Genomic DNA, 20,188 nt, shown 5'->3' on the forward strand with positions numbered 1-20,188 from the left:
CAAATGTCAGAAAGGTCATAGTTATGCAACCACAGCTAGATTCAGAATCCCTGTGAAGATAACATCCTATCTCCAGCTCCTGAGAGCTTTTTGTCTGCCTTTGCTCTTTCTCAGGACAGAAGAAAACAGGAGTATTACTGATGCTCTTTCCAATGATAGCTCATCTAAACAAACTTAAGAATTTTCTTTATTCATTGCTTTCTTCACAGTAACTGGGAAACACCACGGATAACATGGTTGCTGAACCTGGACAAAATATGTAATAATCTAGTCAGATTAAATTCAATTTAGTTGCAGACAGGAAAGAGTTACTATTCAAATTCAAAGCCTCACTTTTTGCCTTTGAAAAAGCACCCCTAACGTATCATAAAACTTGTAAGTATAGAGAAACAAATAAAATAACCAACTCAGTCCCTGTGATTTACAGACTTAAGAGAACAGGTGCAACCAAATTTCAAGTTCCATTTGCCATCTTCCCCGTGCCCCCCCTACCCCCCCAACAGCATATTTAAGCGTAAAGGTAGTTCACTCCAGCACAGCTATCCTATTCAGAAAGAGGCTTATGATATCGGTATAAAAACACCCACACAGCTTTCACCAGTATAATTTCTGCAGTACAATAATCACTGAAGTGCACATATTTAAGCCAGGTATTTCACCAAGCCTAGGATTACTCAGCACAAATGGAGTTACCCCCCATCACCAATGGGCAGAATATGCCTGGCTACCCATCGCCATTTTAGAAACGGTACTCATATACTTTATACATGCATCCATGCATCCATATCCATGCATGTTAAAAGTAGTAACACTAACATTTTGAGACAATCTGTTGAAAGACAGGCTGGAAGACTTCAGCAAACCATCTGCTCTAGCAACCATTTCCATAACGCAGCAGTCCTAGCGCCTCTCTTCAGACATATGCAACCACAAGTCTCCCACCCCAAAGGAAAGTCATAGTATAACACACACACTTTTTAAAGCATAGCTTTGGCTCCTGCTGTTCCTCTCTCTTGCAAATCACTTATGTTTGCAGGAAAATCACGCAATTCCTGGACATCAGGTGGAGGGAAATACTAACTATCTCAATCTGTGTTTGCCACCATGGTAGCTCTACTTGCATTCTCTGTGACAGCAAAGCTTGCTAGAGATATTCCTACCTCCCGATCAGCCTCCACACACATTCCCACCCCTTGATTATGCCAGTGCAACTGTCCCTGGACAATGCTGTAAACAGCTACATAAAAAAATGCTGTAAAGGAATATATAAAATGTCTGGATTTAAAAAAATAAATAAAATTCTTTTTCGAGTGAAGTTTTCTTTTAGCCCAGAACATTTCACAAGCAAATCAAAAACCAAAGGCTTCACAGATCCTTTAGCTATGAAAGCAAGCTTCAGTTAGAGGACAAGTCTCACTCAGTTTTTGTTTGCAAAAGCTGAATTTGAGAAGTTAAAGAGATGACCCACTATGTTTCCTTCCTGCATCATGTACTTGATCTCATGTGCAATGCTGCATTTTCCAGACTCTTTCCCTAAGCAAACCAGTATTTTTAGCTCTCAAAAGTGCCTCCTTTCAGATAGCATTTGCTGCCAGACTGCTTTGATCGTAACGCATTCCTAGATAAACTGCTTACATTTAACTATGCTCTCTCTCTAAATTTTAATCAGGGTAAAACACAAAAGGAACAATGTTGCAGCTCCTAGCATCCCAACTGGTTAGGGTATTCCACATACAGATCATGTCTCCTTTATCAGACTTTTGTCAGCTGCTGAACTCTAAAATATTATTTGATTCTCAATGGCACTTATTTCCATGCCTTTTGCTGTATTTTTGATTAACAGTCTACAGTGATTCCAACAAATAAAGAATATAAGACGCATTAAAGCACACTTTCAACCATGTGTGTTAAAACCCAAAGTGAGTTTCAAGACATGAGATATTTAATACACAATAACAGCTGAAGCCTTCTTATTCTATAAATCAAAAATTTTTAAATACAGCTACTATCTAAAAAGTCAGGTACAGCAGAAAGAAAATTTCAGGATTCTGCTTATTGATATCATTAAATCCAATATACTTCTAAGCTTTAAAGCATGCATGGACATTGTGACCATTTTCGGATGTTTCCATAACTTATGCACATACTTTCAGCTACCTATTTACTCAAGAAGTTAAAGGGTTTTTTCTAGTTAATGCAATAGGAAGACATACATGGAAGACACAGACAGGTGGCTTATATAACAGTATTAATTGAAAAGAATGTGACTAATGCATTCTCCTGAGCAATAAAGTTTATTCATAAATTCCAGAAACTTTAGGAATGCATAAAGAAACAAAATAATTGGTTTAGAGGAATGAGATTTTTGGATTCTTTCATATAAACCACAGGTGTTATTTCCCACACCTAGAAAACAGGAATATTTCACTACTCCTCTGCAGATAAGGCCATTTAGGGACAGGCCTAATACATATTTCAGGTTAAAACCTGCACTTTAGATAGACAGCTCTTCCCAGCTCTAAAAGGGCATTTCTAAACCCCAGTTCAGAAAAGTTTTGGAACTGTGAACCTACTATCTTGTCAATATGCAGGACAGCAGCAGGAGGGGAAATAACAACACAAGGTCCAAACCTCAGTGTAGTGTTCGACTGTGAAATAGTCAAATATACAGCTACCATAACAAAGCAAATTCTGGTCAAGGCAAAATGTGTTTAAGAATCCAGAGGGCTTATAGTGGCTTCAACTCTTGTTTCAGGATTTAGAAAAAATAGACTGTAGAGCCCCACGTGACTGTATATAAACAAAAAAGACTAAGGTCCTTCTGGCAACGAGACTGAATCTGGTAATGTCAATAGGCATCACGATGAACAGGAATCTTAAGGTTTGTACTATTCTCCACTTTCTCCCTACCACCAAAAGGAGCAAATGCACTTACATGTGAACACTGTTTACAGCAATTACTTAAATTCTGTCAGAGCATGCGTTAGCATTTTTAAAAGCATCTGTGTGATGAAGTGACTGACAAAGCATTTTAGAAGAATGTTCTGAAGTGTTCTCCTTTGCGTCATCTGTAATAGACTACAATTAATAGCAACAGAAAATTGCTTTAAAACAGAACTATCAATTGGGATGAAATGTAGATCATAAGAGGGCAGCATGAAAAATTGGAATAAATGACAGAGAGGAAAGAAGACATAGTAATTTCTCATTATTTTTGACTTAACCAAAGCACAAGAATCTCAAAGTATTTGTTATGACCATTGAACATCTGTGTGATGCAAAGGCATACCAGCCCACAATTTTCCAGACACATCTGCAAGAAATCAGAGTATTAGTGGTCTGTAAATGTTGCAAAGGTTATTTCATGAGCCACGAACAGATTTTTAAGGACTTAGTTTCCATGTCTTTATTTTTAAAGAAGTATTTTTAAAGTATTGCAGTTATTGCTCTGGGGTGCAATGAGTAATACAACAAGGCAGGTAACACTTTGGCTTACTGGGAGCCATGCTAGCATTTCAGAGGGCAATAGCTGAAAGCTATTGGTTCCATTTCAGGAACCCTCCCTATAGTAGAAAATTTTACCAGCAAAGCCATCCATGCATCAGAAGAAGCTCCTAAGCATTTATATTCTGAAGCAAATCTGAGTGACTCTCAACCTTCTCTTGACAGAGAAAGCTGGCTTCCTAAGACTCAAGTATTACCAGCCACAAAAGTGGCTCTCAACAGCCATGCAAAGACATCCGTGACAGTAAGGAACAACATACGTACCCTGTAGCTCTAATTACTTGCAACACATGTGATGCCTCATTCTGAGAAACAGTACTGATTAAAAGCTTCGTCCTTTTGAAAATCCTCTGCGTCTTATGGCCTGAACTTTCTTCCAAATAATTGTGTGGTGGTCAAGTGGGTACTGTCCCCAGCTCTAGGAATACCACATATGGAAAAGGTCTGACCGACCTGAGGAGTTTGCACAAATTTCAAACTTCACTTGAGAGCCAAGGAAGAGGAAGCAGGCTGTGGTAAGAAAACATGTGAAATAGCCCCAAGTGAAACCGAAGGCTGACAAAGAAGAAACCTCTGGCATGAAAATGACACTGCTCCCGAGAAAAACCCCACCATTCTGATAACTCATCTTTCTGCTGAAGGAATACTGAGTGTCAACCTCAGCACCCACAGGAACAGTGGAAGGGTAAGCATAACACCATAGAAAAGGGGCAGAAAGTGGGAAGGCTCTGCATAACAATTCTAGCTGTAATGTTAATGAGGCTTTTCTGTATTACCTAGATAATTTGGACTATCAGACCATTAAAACACTAAGTGGACAAACAATAAATTCTTGACCCCATTTATATAGTGCATTGCTTTTTGCACATTAAAAGATTTGGAGTGTAGCAGCATGCCAAACTGCCTCAGCATTATAGCGTGTGTATTCTGACGTTGGAAGACCATGGAAAATACAGAGTGCGAGGAAAAGGGAACAAGCCACACCATGTCTAGAGAAAAAGAAACAACAGCATGTCTAGTGTTGTCCTGAGACTTGGATCTACTCCCTTAATGCACTAGAAACTAGTACTGTTCTATGAATAAAGTCTCTCACAAAACATGATGCAAAACCCACCAGAACTGAGGTAGAAACAGAGGGGTTTGAGTGATAGGAAGGAATATCCTCAAAATGCAGGTAGGCTGTCAGAGCCCTTCAGTCCCTAAAGAAAAGGGCTCTGCACACATATTATTTTACAGGACTGTCTACTTCACAGATTTACATGGAATTTATTTTGTTTGCTTTTGCCATAGTCTTCAAAACACTGCTTCTCCTTCTATGCCTATCAAAATTTGGTGGCCAGCCACACATGGAAGCAAAGGGATTTTTGCATTAAACTAGCTACTTCATTTTAAGGATATAAAACAGTTACACTGTGCAATAGAGGAAAATATAAAGCAACAAAAAACATCCTGAAGTACACAGTTTTACAGAAAATAAACTGGAATCAGATTCCATGCAGCTATTGAAGAACAAAATTACAGGTAAGTATTATTTTGGGCTTAAAATCTTAAAGTTGTAGAAAGTACATGTCCTATATTCAGGAACTGGTTTGGACAAGGTTACATCACTAACCTACAGAAGAGGCGACATCACAGTTACAGTGCAGACGCTAACTGATCTCAGAACATACACAACTTTTTAGCCACCTACTATAGGGTCCCTGAATCTTTTCAGCAGGCAGCATTTAAGCTCTGCATGAATATCTATAGGCAGAAATACTTTGTTTCCCCCTCGTGCTATCAGACCTCCCCACAAAACTCAACAAAAACTTGAGACCATTGCAGAGAAAAGTCCAGCCACAGAAGAGACATTTACAAGCCTGCTCAAGCATTCCATTTTCTCAGCCTTTTTCGCACCTTGAAAATGAATGTACACTGAAAGATCATGACAGTCTACAAGAAATTTAGGAGGTTGTACAACACCATCCTGAAACTGTGCTGTTAAATTGTCATAAACTGTAGTGGCTGTGAGCCTGTCCATACTGTTATATAGCCCAAAATGAGAAAAATGAGACAGTGTAATATTTTTCTTTAGCTGTCTGCTAACTCTCACCTGAAAAATACCTAATAATGGCTCTCTATTTAAGATTGACTTACTATCCCGAATTTTCATGTGCAGGCATAAGGTTGGTAAACAGCTTGAAGGAAAAAGGAAACTTGGAAAAAAAAAATCTCGCATTGCCAACTATGCAAATATTACAAGTCTTTCCCAGTTATCATTATCAGCAAGTCAAGTCCAGTAAGCCAAAAATACGTGCATAACCAGAAGATACCTATTCCATTAGGTAAAATTCAGAAATAAGGAATAAGCACAACATAGGATTAGCATGTGTGTCCCATCTGTCACCTATTCTGCAGCTAGCAGAACCCACTCCAACATACTCAATTACTTTATGAAGACTGTTTCGTGTATGTAATCCTCTACAACAGGTTATGCTTCATTATTCCACAGTTCCATATGACAAGAGCACCCACCAAACCCCTTAAAAACAACTATATAGGGATTTGGAGCTTCTCACTCTGACAGTAAAAGGCCATCACCCATGACATATACATAACTTTAACATTTGGCCTATCCATACTGTAACAGGGATGCTCATTACCTTTGAGAAGCAAGGAAAGGGGAGAGTAGAATACAGAGATTCAGAACCTGGTAGTTTTGGGGATAAGATAACCCTTATTACCACAGTTCTCTGAAGGCATGATGTATTCCTTGTAGATCCTTGTAGCACTATTTTATACCATAAACACTCTTCCACAAGGTAGTACAACAGATAGCTATGCTCACAATGCAAGCATACCATGCATCTTTTGACCTGGAACGGCATCCAAATGTGAACAAATGTTACCAAATGACAGATGGATACTGGCAAAACTCTTGCTAATAAAGCCGTATAGCATTGGTATAGCCCACATTTCAATTTGAAATTACAATAATGAAGTCACATCACTCTGCTGGTATTCTGAATCACCTTCCACCCTTGTCTTCAGTTCTATCTGCTCACGCTCACAAGGATGTAATCACTGATTGATCATACAAAACCCTGAAGGACTAGACGTAATCTCCCTGAAATACCGAAATACTGGAGTGCAATTTCTTTCCAGAAAAAGACTAGAGATATAGTAAAACTGTGATTTTTTTAGTTTTACTATACATCACTTAAAGACAATGTAGAATCTTTTCCTAAAAATGTAAAAACTTAAAGAGGATTCAAATTCCTTCCACATATAATGAAATTTCATTCTCATTTTCCACATGGGTTTTTTCAACAAAAACAATCTTAGGAAGTAACTATCTCTCTGCTATAAACACTGAAAGATAAGAACTGCTTACTGCTGTTGAGCCAGAAGAGCATATAAACTGGTACATCCATCGGATTCAAATCATTACACAAATAAAAAGAATCATTAACAATTCTAAATATCCTCTTACTAAATGCATTTTCTGTACATATGGACTATCAAGTCAAAATAAATAATTTTAAAAACCCACAGGCCTATCATAGATGTAATTCCTTCCTGTAGCTCTGGTTTTTTTACTTAAGAAAATTCAACTATTATCTATCATAGCTGAAATTGTGCCCAGAGGCTCACGAAGTTCTTTTATATGCTACCTTTATGACGCTCTTTTCACCCCTTGTCAACAAGTCATTAAGCTCCACAACTGTTTCTGCTCTTGTTCTCCTGGAAGTTCTTACCAGACATTTTAGGTTAACACCACAATAGGAGGTCCCTCTGCAAGTTATTTTGACATCAAAAGTTATGAGGTATGTATAAAAACACATAGTTGCGAAGACTATTCAGTGCAACAGGCATGAAGACAGGACTACAAAACTCAAACAATTTCTTATCCATTTAAGCTGCATAGCTATAAACAAAGTTTTGAATTTGTTGTATATCAGACAAGAAAGTATTTCTCATCTGAAACCTGCCATCTAAATAGGAATACTCACCCTGCTGCAACAGCAGGAGGGATGACCAGTATGAGTTTAAGTTGTGCTTCATGCAGAGCTTCAGAAAGGTGAATGAGCAAGTGAATCAACTCCCTGAAATACAAATATATTGTTAGAGGGAAAGACAGTAAAACTGGTGCTATACAGTGGCAAGAGCAAGTTAACAAGCAACAGTAGAAATAATTGAAAAGACACAGCTGGCAAGATAGCCAAACACAGTTTGTAGTGAATGACCATAGCAGAAAAAAAAATTAGGAAGACTGATCAGAGGTTTACCCTCTTCCAGGACTAAGAACACTGAACTGCTGCAGACAGTCTTAGTTTTATTGGAACAGGTGGTCACTTTGGGGCTAAAATGTCTCCTAGTTTTATTTTAATCTAACTATGCATTGTTAGCATGTAAAACCATCATATCTCATCAGAGCAGGTCACCTCTTGAGGTCATATTCAGTAAAAAGAATTAGATCAATAGAAGAACCAAACACTGTTCTGAAACAAGCAGCTGTTGAATACATTCAAGTTGCCACTGTATTACTACATATGAGGTCTGAGAATTTGTAAAGATGATTTCACAGCAAGACATGCAATCTTCAAGCGGTATTTCTGAGGCCTGTATTTAGAAACTTTTCTGCTGCTGTTTTTTTCTGTATAAATAATCCTTTTGTTTCTCAATATATTACTGTATAGCTACAAAATAAACATTCGATGGAAGTATCACCTTCCATATGCATCATTTAAAGACTTTCACAAAAGATGATTTTCATATCCATATTCTAAACACTTCAATAGGAAAATAAACTCCAAAATTCTCATGTAAACTGTTTTTAGTCTTCCTTATTTGAAGGGTGATGTTAATAGAAAATCCTTCAGAGACAGACTGCAGAAACAAAAACGTTTAATGGCTATTGTTATCGTAAGAGGAGTCCAATATTACCTTGAATTTGCACTATAAATATGGGCCTTCTGTGTGCCTTCCTTAAGGCATTCCATTTTTCAGAACAAAGTCAACTTTCATATCTACCCACTGGCAGGGTGGATCCACAAAGGCAGTCAGACAGATGGTATTAGCACAGAATTCTAGATCTGTTCAGAACTATGCTTAAACCTGAACCAAGTAGAAAGCAACCTCACGACCCATTCCAGTAGGCTAAAAGTACTAAAGCAGGAAAGGTAGGATACACATAAGCAATCATCCAAGTTGTTTGCTCCACTTGAACTGGATTAGACCTGAAGTCTCAGAAACAACTTTTGGTAGTCATGCCTTTTGAGGCAGTATCATCCTAGAGATATTCTTCTGAAATCACTGATCTTCCAATAAAATTATCCATCACAGTAATGATCCTTGACTTGCACAATGTAGGCGCTATCCAAAGGTAACCAAGTATTTTCATTTTCCCTGATATGGTTTGATGCCTGATGAAAACTTCCTAAGGATGCTACAAAAGCCATTACTCTCAAAATCCTGGCAAACAAACAAAGCAAATTTTATCACTTTCCCAATACCATCAGTATTTTGTGCTTATGATTTGAGAGCTGGCTGTGTTGAACAGCTCTTGACAATAAACTGTCACAGTGCCACCTATATTTCTCTCCCAGGGGGAGAGATGAGACTACAGGAATCAGCTTTTGGTCTGTCTGCAGCATGTACTTCTACCATTCTTGCTCTGGGAAAGTAGCAGCTTTCCCTCCTATTTCCTTATCATATGCATTCAACATTAAGACTGTCACTATTCAGACAAATCAATTATAGCAAAAAAGAATCCTTTTCCATATGAACACATTAAAAAATTACAACACTAAACTAAACAGACATTTATTGACTCCAACATACACATCACAGCTCCCACATAACAATCTTATCAAAAACTATAATCAGTATTAAAACTAGCTAAGCCATCTTTCCCACTGATTTGTGTCTCATGGCTAAGTGACCTTTTTCACTAATTATGCCCAAACTGCAGTATGACTGCACACTTTATTAGATGTCAGAGATGCTACATATAAGATAAATTTGACCAAAGAATCAGTTCCTCTCGCATTGAGATTATTCTACACTGTTCATCAGCAGGGATATCTCTTCTCTGCCTGGCTGCCTTTGTTAGCTCTAGGAACTTTGAGACATCTTCACCATGCAAAATATTTGCTGACTTTAAAATTAATTATTTAAAAGGTGAGGGGATAGAAGGAGGGGCAGAACAGGACAAAAGAACCTAACATAGGTGCAGAGCAAGATAACATCTTTTTCATTTAGAAACAAGACTAACACCCTGGCTCCCACTCTGCATCTTCACATATCTGCCTCAGCTCCTAAAATTTTTCTACCCAGATAGCAATGGTTTGAAGCATAAGAAGAAAAGCAGCCGGTATTATTTTGAACCAGATGCAGAGAAAAAAACAATTCAAGTGAATATTAAATTCAAGGTTTCCCCCATCTTCAGCAACGTCAGACACAGGTGGTTAGCCAGCAGAGCTAAGAATGTATCCACAAAAACATTGACACACCCACAAAAACAGTGACTGCACAAAAGCAGTAATTTTAAAACTAGAAAGGCATACAGAGTAGAACCACAACCTACAACTGTAAACAAAGGACAGGGATTTGTGGCCTGATAAAGGGGCAGGAGTGCAGTTTGGATTGCTGGTTTTATTTTGTAGCTAGCAGACAGAACTCTAACTAAAACCAGACTCCATTAAAACAGCCACTTCTCTCCTCCTGCCACCAAATCCAAGCAGTATAGCTCTGGCCAAAAGATAATTAGCCTCAACTTGGAGGAGGTCAGGAAGAAAAGGGTTAGCTAGATTCTTGCTCAAGAAACTGAGATTAACATCTACTCACTAACCTGCCAAGCCAGGTCTCTGGGCCCTGAAAACTTTCTAGCAAATTAGACAGAATTAATGGTTAAAGACTTAATTTAGGCTCACTTCCATTTGTCAGCCAAGGCAGATTATGTAAATCAAATGTGCACTCTTCCCCTCTCCCCCAAACAGCAACAGCAGAATACTCATTTATTGTGCTATAAATTAAAACTTTAATGTGTCCCAACAGTGCTTTCCAGTGTTTTAAACACAATATTCTCCCATATTACCACTGGTAATTTTGAAAGAAAAGCTACTGACATTTTAAACATTATAATGAGGTGCAGGAAAGTAGGAATAGAATGAGTCTTCCTGAAAAGGCTTCATTAAATATTTACCAGAGACTTCACCATTGTCAAATTTAACTTCAGAGTAGCTACTACAACATTGACAGTTTTAAGACTCTATCTTGAGCTAATTAAGGCCTACTTTGTTCCTCCTATTTCAGGCCTTCTGTTACTACTATTTGGTAGGTCAATTTTCCAAGTGTTCATGATTTCAAAGTATCTTGTCCCCTATAAAGTATGCAGACCCCCAAATTTTAATCACCCAAAGTTTAAGGGAAGCTTATTTTTTTAGAACTCCCATTTTCCAGCATTGCTAGTCTATTGTGTTTGGGACACCTTGTAGTAGTTTACTTCAGCGCACATGAGTGGGCTGTAGATGAATTTGAAAAGCCTTGAAGAAGACACGTAAGGCTGTTATATCCTTCCCTTTAGTTACGTGTCCCTTCAGAACTCTGCAACTTTCCAGCTTCAGCCACTTTTTTGCACAAGCTGGTAGTCAGTACTCCCTAAAATGTACGCCTTGTCAAGAAAATGGGACAGAATAAAGCTGTCTACTTCAAGATGAAATTGCCCTTTTGTGCCATTTCATTGCCTAGTTAATACCAAGAAACTGGAGTGAATTATGGCAAATCTTTGATTAATAGATTAATTTTTCAGGTACTAACATGAAGGATAGAACTGCCAAAGAGCTTTTTGCTCCTATACTCCTACCAACATTAATAAGATGTTTGAAGGTCATCTGCATGACGCCAAGTGCCTGCAGCACGTGGTGACAACAAAAAAAACCAAACAAAAAAAAAAAACCCAAAACATTTTTCGATTGATTCTGTGTGATGGCAGTGCCATCTGTCAGCTAATGCCAGATTGATCAGAATAACGTATGCACTTTTATGTAATGCTGTGAGATTCTGGTGGGTACCTTCATGCCTTTTTCACAACATGACCCAGGTCTCTGGAGGAAAAAAAAAAACACCAATAAACCCACAAATGAGATTAGTAAGAGAGACATCGTCCTGTCTAGCTGTTAACTAAATAAGCAGGAGAACCTTTGCTTGTTCAGTTATCTCAATATTTCTGCCATGCACATTTCTAAAATTAAATGCCACAGGATGAGTAACTTGGAATATTTTATTGCAAAATCAGTCAAGAAAGTTTTAGATAAAAGATGCTTATTTAATTAAGAAGCAGGTTTAAACTATAAGAAGCAGGAAAACACATTAGTATTGAGGTATCAGCTGCATAGGATATCTTGCCTGATGTAGATTTTTGTTAGGAGACTAATTTCCTATGTTTTAGAATAAAAGATGGGAAGCTGAATACTTTTCCAGTATGCAAGGATTGTCAGCATGAGAGGAGGCAGCATCAGTTAGATGCGGTCTTTCACCCCACATTAAATTTGACCTCACTGTGATTTGTGTATCAATAATTCTATTCCCAGAAATCACAGGAAAGAAGTAGGTACGAGCATTATAGAAGGTACATCGAAGTATCTGTATTAGATGTCTACAGGAGCCTGAACTGGTCAGTATAACCCCCCTAAAAACTTAGGTACACACACACATATCAAGACAATTCAGGTTCTTCAGACAGAACCAGTGGTATTTTGGCATCTAAATATAAGAACCTAACGCCATTTTATATGTCCAAAGGTATACAAAGCGTGCATGCAGGATTGCTGTGTAAGACTCAAGGCATCTAGGACCCTACACGAACAGCCAGAGACCAGGCTGCTTATGATATCTAACATGAAACCAGGCAGCTATATTTAGGCACATAATTCTCTTGTATGAAATTTATACTATTGGTAAAATCAAAGTTTAAATGAATATGCAAAAGAAAGCAGCACAAAGGATTGATATAATTTAAGACTTTAGTCTGTTGAGCATTAAAGAGCAAGTCCAACACCAAACCAGAATGGTTAGAAAACTTTTTGCTCTTGAAAACAAACACAACTAGATAAAGTTAGTTCTGCTTAAGAAGATGTAAAACAGAAGATACATGGTAAGCCTGAAACCACAGAATTTCACGTCTAAGTGGATGCCAGCAACATAACTTCTTAGCAACATTTCACCTCATCTGTAATGCCAGCTAGGATAAACAAGAAACTGAAGGCTCTTTTTAAGTAACACCTCAGGCTTTGTAGGAAGAATTTTCATTTGTTTCTAATGTTGGAGTACTCAAAAAAATCAAGATTTTCTAGAAACATGTAAAGAGCTGACACAGAAGTGTCTAAATTTGCTTCATTTTAAAAATGCTCAGAGAGCACGGGTTCTTAAAGAGGCTGGTCACAGGATTTATGGGTTACAGAAGCTTTGCACAGAGCTAACACTGGTACCCTGTTATATGGAGATACTTACAAAATTTAACTGTCACATGGTCTTTAGGTAATTCAGTGTTTCAAGTCCCAACATCCAGACAATGGGGAAAGCATGTGTTACGAAGATGTCATCATACCTCTTTAATCCAACCAGAACTCAGGTTCAGCTATTGAAAAAAGGTATCTCATGGGGATACTTGCTCAGCTGAGGTCTACTGAAAAGAAAGCTTCAGCTGCAATTAATCCAGCATTCTGATATATGAAGTAGTGCTTAAATCAAAACCCAATTTATTAGTGAGTTAGGACACCAATTTGTGGGGTTTCAGATTCTTTTGCAGACTCACCCACCTCAAGCAATATTGGTGCACTCTGCTAAAAAGTACCACTGCACATTCTTTAGAGAGTGGATGCTTTTTTCATAGCTGAAACACCATATCAAGCACAAATGTTCCATAAGCAAATCCCACTCTCTAGTCACTTTAAGTCTGATAAAGAAACGTGTGCTATATTAAATGCTCCTGCACCACTAAGGTAGTGCACTGGACGGGATCATGGAACTTTTCCATAACACTATTAAAAAAATAACAGGAATCATTTCCACAGCTTTCCCCTCAACACAGATACACGAAAGGATGCAGTAGAATAACTGAGTGCCGTTTTATTATTTATTAATTTAATAGCTAGGTATCCAATTACTTTAGTTTTGAAAAATAAATACCATAATGATTCTAAGTGAAGTATTTCTTACTTAGATCCACACCACCACTGTGACATCTCATAAGGCAAGCTGGAAGCTGCAGCATATCCCCAGATAATTTTATGCACCTGTGTTGAGTCTCAATAACCTGTTGCTAACTGCTTATGTGAGATTATTCCCTGTATTTCAGAAAAAACAGACAAACTGATTTTTTATTTTCTTTTTAAACTAAAACATGTTCACACTAAATAATAGGAATAAATTGTATTAGCTAGGCAGGTCTCTTTGCATTGTCAGACAGCTCTGAAAGCAATTTAAAGGCAGACTATCTGTTCCTAGGAGCATCATTATGATCTTTTGTTCCTTTACCTACAAGTAGGTTAAGCTACTTTCAGGTGTTTGACCTTGAAGGATCTGAATCAGGAAAGCCTAGACTACGTACCTAACAGTTAAAACAGATGCTTTATATGGAGCATCCATAATTGCAGTTCTATGAACGCTTCACATCTCCGAAGGATTAGGGGTCATCTCTGTGTTGACATCTACCTGTCAACTGACCCCCACCCTTCCAAGGTTAAGAACATGCTTTACTGGTGGTGGTTGTCACTTCGAAAGACACTATCTGACAAGGAAGATCAGGTATGACTCATGTTACAATACTGCCACTCTGTGGGCTGAAGAGGTCACCGGCTGCTCCAATTCTTTTCTGGCAGGGACAAGCAAAGCAGTAGACCATCCATGCTTACCCATTTATCAGGAATAACTCCGCTCTGCTAATCAAAAGGAAATTAACAGATCCCGAAGTAACAGCATTCAATGTGCAATAAAAATACAGGCTTGCCAAGGTGCTAAGTTCACTTAATTCCGCCCCTTAAGACCTGTTCAAAGCACCTGTTCACTCCAAAAAACTTTGATAGGGAAAACCCCTGGGGCACTGGATACCCAAGCCATCCAGTTTTAGAGCAAGTGATAGAAAAACTGACTTAATCTCAAAATGAAGACACTGGTCCCATAACTTACAAGCATCATGAGACAAAATTTTAATGTAATGACGTACTTCCACTTTCTCAAAACAACTGTTACTCCACACAGAAGCCTAGCTTCAGCTTGCTGCCTAGATTAGCCTTATTCAGGATGCTTGTCTCTGAGGAGCCAAGCCCAACACAAGGTATTCTGCAACTTAAACACCCTAACCGTTTACAGGGGAGTGGCAATAAAGGGAGGAAAAAAAACACAGATGAGTTTACAATGAAGCACTTAAATCAAAACTGGTCTTGAAGAGAAGGAAAATCTGCAGTTCATAACTGTTGCTTCTATTCATGTTTTTCTGCCAAACATCATCTTTCACATTTTTAGTTAGGATAATCCTAAAGCCTTGTTCATAGATGTCCACATATGATCAAACATTACTGACTTGGAGCAAAGGAGACAGTTACCATTCTACACTATGAGAATAACCCTTTCCTTCTCTGAAGTTGTGGAAAATACTTCTGACTCCTGTCTATCAATAACAGACAGATGGTGAATATCTAAGTGGTGCTTCTATACTTCACCTAAATAACACTCAGGTACTGAAGGCTAGAGCAACTACACAGCAGTACCTCCTCTAGTACAAATAGTTCTTATCACACAAGATGGGACAAGCAATACTGTTTTGAACCAGCATTACTCCTAGCAAAGAGTAACATTTTTACCATGCCACAAATAAACTCACCCTGGAGCTAATAAAAAGTATGCTTTGTTCATGTGTGCCATTTGCAACACAGCACTTTGATGCTAGTGTGTTTAAATTGGTCTTCAATGAGTCTTAAAATTACAGTAATACAGTCTGTCTTATATTTGTGTAATTTAACTAATAGGAAAAGTATCAATTTTACTGAAATACAGTAAGCACAGTAGATAAACTGACCATTACACCACTACACCCAACTTCTGGCCGGCAGTTACTAATTGCTTCAATCACCTTGTTGGCTGTCTTATTAAGACATTGCAGTAAGTTCAGAGCTCAGTATAAAGATCAACTCTTAGGAACAACCTGGCAAATTACATAATTATAAGCAAGAGCAACTAGCATAAGGATTATTCATTCCAGTGCAATTGGTGGAGCCCCTGACAAGGCTACAAAGATTCTGCAGTTTCAATTCTTTGTTTCCAAGTGTTGATTTTATAGGGGAAAGGTAAGACTCTGTTAATAGCACACTCAGTTCCAGAAGTAACTATTATATGCCAGCAGTCAGTAACATTTGCCCTAAACAGAATAACCTGAAGTAAACATTTTTGAAAGGTGAAAGTCTTCCATAATGAAGTCTGCATTCTGGGGAGCTTTCTTTTAAGCTATTTTCCCCCAGATATTTTAGGCAATGGAGAGCTGGTAGGAATACTATGCTTTAGGGAATTGAAGCCTGAATTTCCTGAGGGAGCTAACACAAAATCTTCAGATTTCTGCACTGAATCATTTAATTTCACCACACGTTCTGCCTTCTCCTTCTAAAGCAGCAGTTTGGAGCTTGCCTTACCTTGACTCTGTCCAAGGTGTTAAGACAGCCAAGGGGCTTTTGCTCAAGGAAAACAGATTACAGTATGCCAGGAAACAGCTTAATATGGATAAGCCCTTTAGTTTTAGCAGCTACAATAAATGCAGACTCACTGGAACTTCATAGCAGAGCTATCAAAAAGTAGATAAACTACTCCAAAGTTTGAAGTATACTGTGCTTGCAAGAACTCGAAGCCAGTTTCTCCCTGGATTTGCTTCAGGTTGGGGATATTGGTTTTAGTTTCAGTATGTCTAAAAAATATCTATATAAAGGTTTGGAAGGTTTCCTAATCAACTCAAATTTGGTGGTCTTGAAAGCATCCCACACTTCCAAGCTTCACCCAGTAACCCAAACCAATGAATGTTAGAATAAAGGCCAGTGCCAACATCTGAGTAAGCATGCAATTGAGGTACCCTCTTCACCCTTGCACAACAGTAACATCTTGCAGAACTCAAATATGAAAGGCTAATGTGGTCCGCTAGGTCCACTGTGAAGATTATTATGTAATCTTTGAGCTCATGTAGAGTGGAGTAGACTCTTCTACTTCATTCTAGGATAAGTGGAACAATCTTCAGTTGTCCCAGAATGAAGTGTATTTATTTATGACAAATTCAAATCAACATGGACAAATTAAAAAGATGCTTTAAAAGAGCCAATTTTTCAGAATTGCATCCTAGAGACTTATACTCACGTTTGCTTTTGATTTCCCAGCTGACTCCAAACTTCAACTACAAAACCATCAAAATTTTCGTTCTAAATAAAGGGAATTGACAACAATATACAGTCAATCACCGTGCTTATTCATTATGCTTGTATCAGAGATGATAATACAATATCAAAGCACACAATTACTGTAGTTTTTCCTTGTACTATTACAGATCGAACATGCTTTGTATTCTTATACCAGCTTCACCTTTAATGCAGCTTTTCATGAAGAAGTCAGAGAAGCACAAATTATTTAACAAACATGCAGAAGTTGAAAATCTCTATTAGTTATCCATGACTTCTACCCTTACAGGATAAACCAGTATCAGATTGGGAAAATTCAGCCATTAATGAAAGCTGGTTGTTAAGCAAATCATTTGACACACATTTACATGTATATAGGGAAAAAAACTTGTGAACTCTTGAGTCTAAAGATGTAAATGCTAACTCGGCATAGGCATGATTCCAAACATCTCCCACAATTAACCTCACTTGCGATAATTTATGTTTAGCATGATCAAGGATACTGTTGTACATGACTACCCTTTCTTTAAGAGGCCAACTGTTGCTGAGGACCTAAAATTGATGTATCAGTAATAAATTTTAAGAAACTATTCAGTTTACCTCTAGATCCATCTTCCTCTAGTGCACTTTAAGATTTCTTTACATCACGTAGCAAGTGAGAAGACTTATTATGACGGTAATTAAGCAGGCTGTCATGAATCAACTGCTAAAGTTGAATGTCTTTCAGGTGCAACTCGTCTAGTCCTACACATGCATAGCTCTAAAGCCATTAGCTAAGGGGCTGCCCAGAAAACCTTAGCAAACAGTAACCATTCCTTAAAGGAAATCCCCTTCTCCTCTCCCCAGCCTCTTAACATTTTAAGCAAACTGCTTTATCAGACCTGAGCAAAACTGTACAGTAACAGATATTGAGTGAGTTATTCTTGGTATTAGAAGTGGCTCATTAGCTCTAGCACACTGGGCCTGAATGTACTCCTGTAACACAGAAAACAGCACTCATTGCGCCCATGGCCCTTTTTCTGTCTATCAAAAAATGCTACTAACCAGTTTAGCCCCTGCTTAATAGATTTATTTTTTTAACAGAAATTTAAAAGAAAGCAGTCTGCTCACCAGGCAACCTCCATGAGAAGTTTATCAGGTATCCACTACTGTGTCAGTAACATTCAGCCTGCCAGCTGTTTGGAACAGGTTTTATCAATCACAATTTATAGCAGGCACAAGTCACCAATGCAGCTGCCAGTGGTAACTTAACAAGGTTATGTTGATCAGACTTACATAGTCTCACTTTAGACTTGTAGTTAACAGCACTTAAGTGTTGCTATACTTCGTATTTACAGGAATTGGACACACACCAGGACACACTATTAAGAATCCTGCCTAATTATTGTTTTAAGCGAATTTTATTTTGTAGAATATAAAACTACTGGAAATGAGAAAACACCCATTACAAAAGGAATCAAATATCATCTCACACTATTTTATAAGCATTAGCAAAAATTCTTTTTACCTTGGCTAGGAGAACCATGTTCTTGGTAAGCTCCTCTATCTCATCCTCACTGCCAAAAACACTCTCAAAGTCCTGATAAGTCCAGCCATCAAACAAAATTCGAGGCACTATCAAGCAAAGTCGTCAATCAGTAGTGAAAATTAAGAATTTATTATCTACACTGGAATATTTCTGCAGAAACAGAATACAGCAGTTACAGGCAGAGATGCCACTAAACAACATATCCCATAACTAAGATCATTTGCTCTTTTACTCTGATCAACTTCAGCAGCACAGATAAATTGACACTGTAGAACATTCTTGTTCATTTTATGTTTAGTTAAAGGTCTGTACTGATGCAAGTTTTATGAAAAGATACCTTCACTTGATTGAACAATCTTAATTGAACAATCACTTTGGGCCCCAAGTATAGTCTTAAAAGAACACCAACATGAAACAGCAATCTTTCTGTAAGCTGTGCATCTCTTCTACCACAAGAACAAGATAGAAAAGTTCACTTCAAACTCTAATTTACTCTTCTGTACACAGCCCTATATTACTTCACTCTTCTACTCATCTCAAGACCCTACGACAAATTTTTATTTTGGAAAACATGGGAACTTGTGCTCACATAATTTCTTTTTTCTAACAACACAAAACTTTAAAAACAGTCAGACAAGAGTCAGAAAAGCTGCTGTTGGAACAGTCGCCAATCATGCACACTGGAAAAGCCAGCAACTCACAGAGAGCCACATCTAAGCCCTTTCTAAGTACCAAGGATGTAAAAGAGTATTTTAGAAGAGTCTAGAGAGATTTCAAAGGCTTTATCATCTGGCAGCTGAAGTAATTTAAAATATTTGACTGAGCATTCAATTTTTCTAATGCATTTCAAGTTTCATACTCCCTTCTGAATCAAGAAGGGTTTCACAGTTCCATAGATTTCTTGCTACATACAAATGTAAGAAGTCTAGCACAGTACTATCTCTATAGCAATGTTTGCCATTTTCCCTAAAAACATGCACCGTGGCACATCCCTTGAGTTCCCAGCTTCAACGGGAGAAAAGCCAAAGGAGGACTTTACTATCATGCAGGAAAGTCTGACTGACTCAGATCTGGATTTTTTTTTTCTTTTTAACTAAGCAGAACCCCTGAGCAACAAGTTTGAAGACTGCTCCCCCAGGTAAGCATGTAGTGTTATGTACAAAGTACCCCTCTCCAGAGAGGGCCCTGTGATCCAGGGTTTATCCAGAGACAAGAAGCTAAGGCAAAACTTTAGGGCACCAACAGGATCAACACATCAGTTAATTTTCTACAGTTAACTGCTTTTATTTTTCTTCTCAGATTTTTTCCTTCATACAGCTATGCTAAGGTAACCTCCCTTTCTCCCATATACACCTGGAACAAAGCCTTCTTTTGCTCTGCTAGCAGTTAAAGAAGATAAAAACCAAACATAAAACAGAGGCTCACCTATTTTGATGTTTTTGGAGGCTTTTCTGACATCTTTCATCCAGCCTGTCAAACAGTATCAAGTAAGAGAACAACTGTTAAAATATAAACAATGTTGACATTGACAATATATTTTCAAGCATTCTTCAAATAATGTAGCATAGTTTCATTATACCTATCTTCCTGCCACAGGCTACTAGTTCATAACCAACACAGATGAAACATCTTCTGATGCACAGAATTTGAAGCTATTCAGCTCTACCACAGCATAACTAGCATTTACTACAATCTTACAATAGTCCCTATCCAACCCCGCCCTGCTGCTTACAGTTCTGCCTCA

The 20,188-nt window shown here is 38.0% G+C and overlaps 1 protein-coding gene across 4 annotated transcripts in view; it reads right to left on the minus strand.

Annotated features, from left to right (window-relative positions):
- The window catches only part of CHID1 (chitinase domain containing 1), a 129,926-nt gene that overhangs the window by 102,952 nt on the left and 6,786 nt on the right, over positions 1-20,188 (minus strand). For 3 of the 4 annotated variants that reach the window (XM_075047045.1, XM_075047046.1, XM_075047047.1), the window contains exons 5-8: positions 19,870-19,914; positions 18,424-18,530; positions 16,879-16,940; positions 7,497-7,589 (exon numbers count right to left, since the gene is read on the minus strand). In XM_075047045.1, the coding sequence (XP_074903146.1) occupies positions 7,497-7,589; positions 16,879-16,940; positions 18,424-18,530; positions 19,870-19,914 (307 nt within the window). The remainder of the gene's footprint in view (positions 1-7,496; positions 7,590-16,878; positions 16,941-18,423; positions 18,531-19,869; positions 19,915-20,188) is intronic. The other variant, XM_075047048.1, reaches the window with a different exon arrangement.

Source organism: Buteo buteo, chromosome 16 (assembly GCF_964188355.1).
Source record: "Buteo buteo chromosome 16, bButBut1.hap1.1, whole genome shotgun sequence".
Taxonomy (NCBI): domain Eukaryota; kingdom Metazoa; phylum Chordata; class Aves; order Accipitriformes; family Accipitridae; genus Buteo; species Buteo buteo.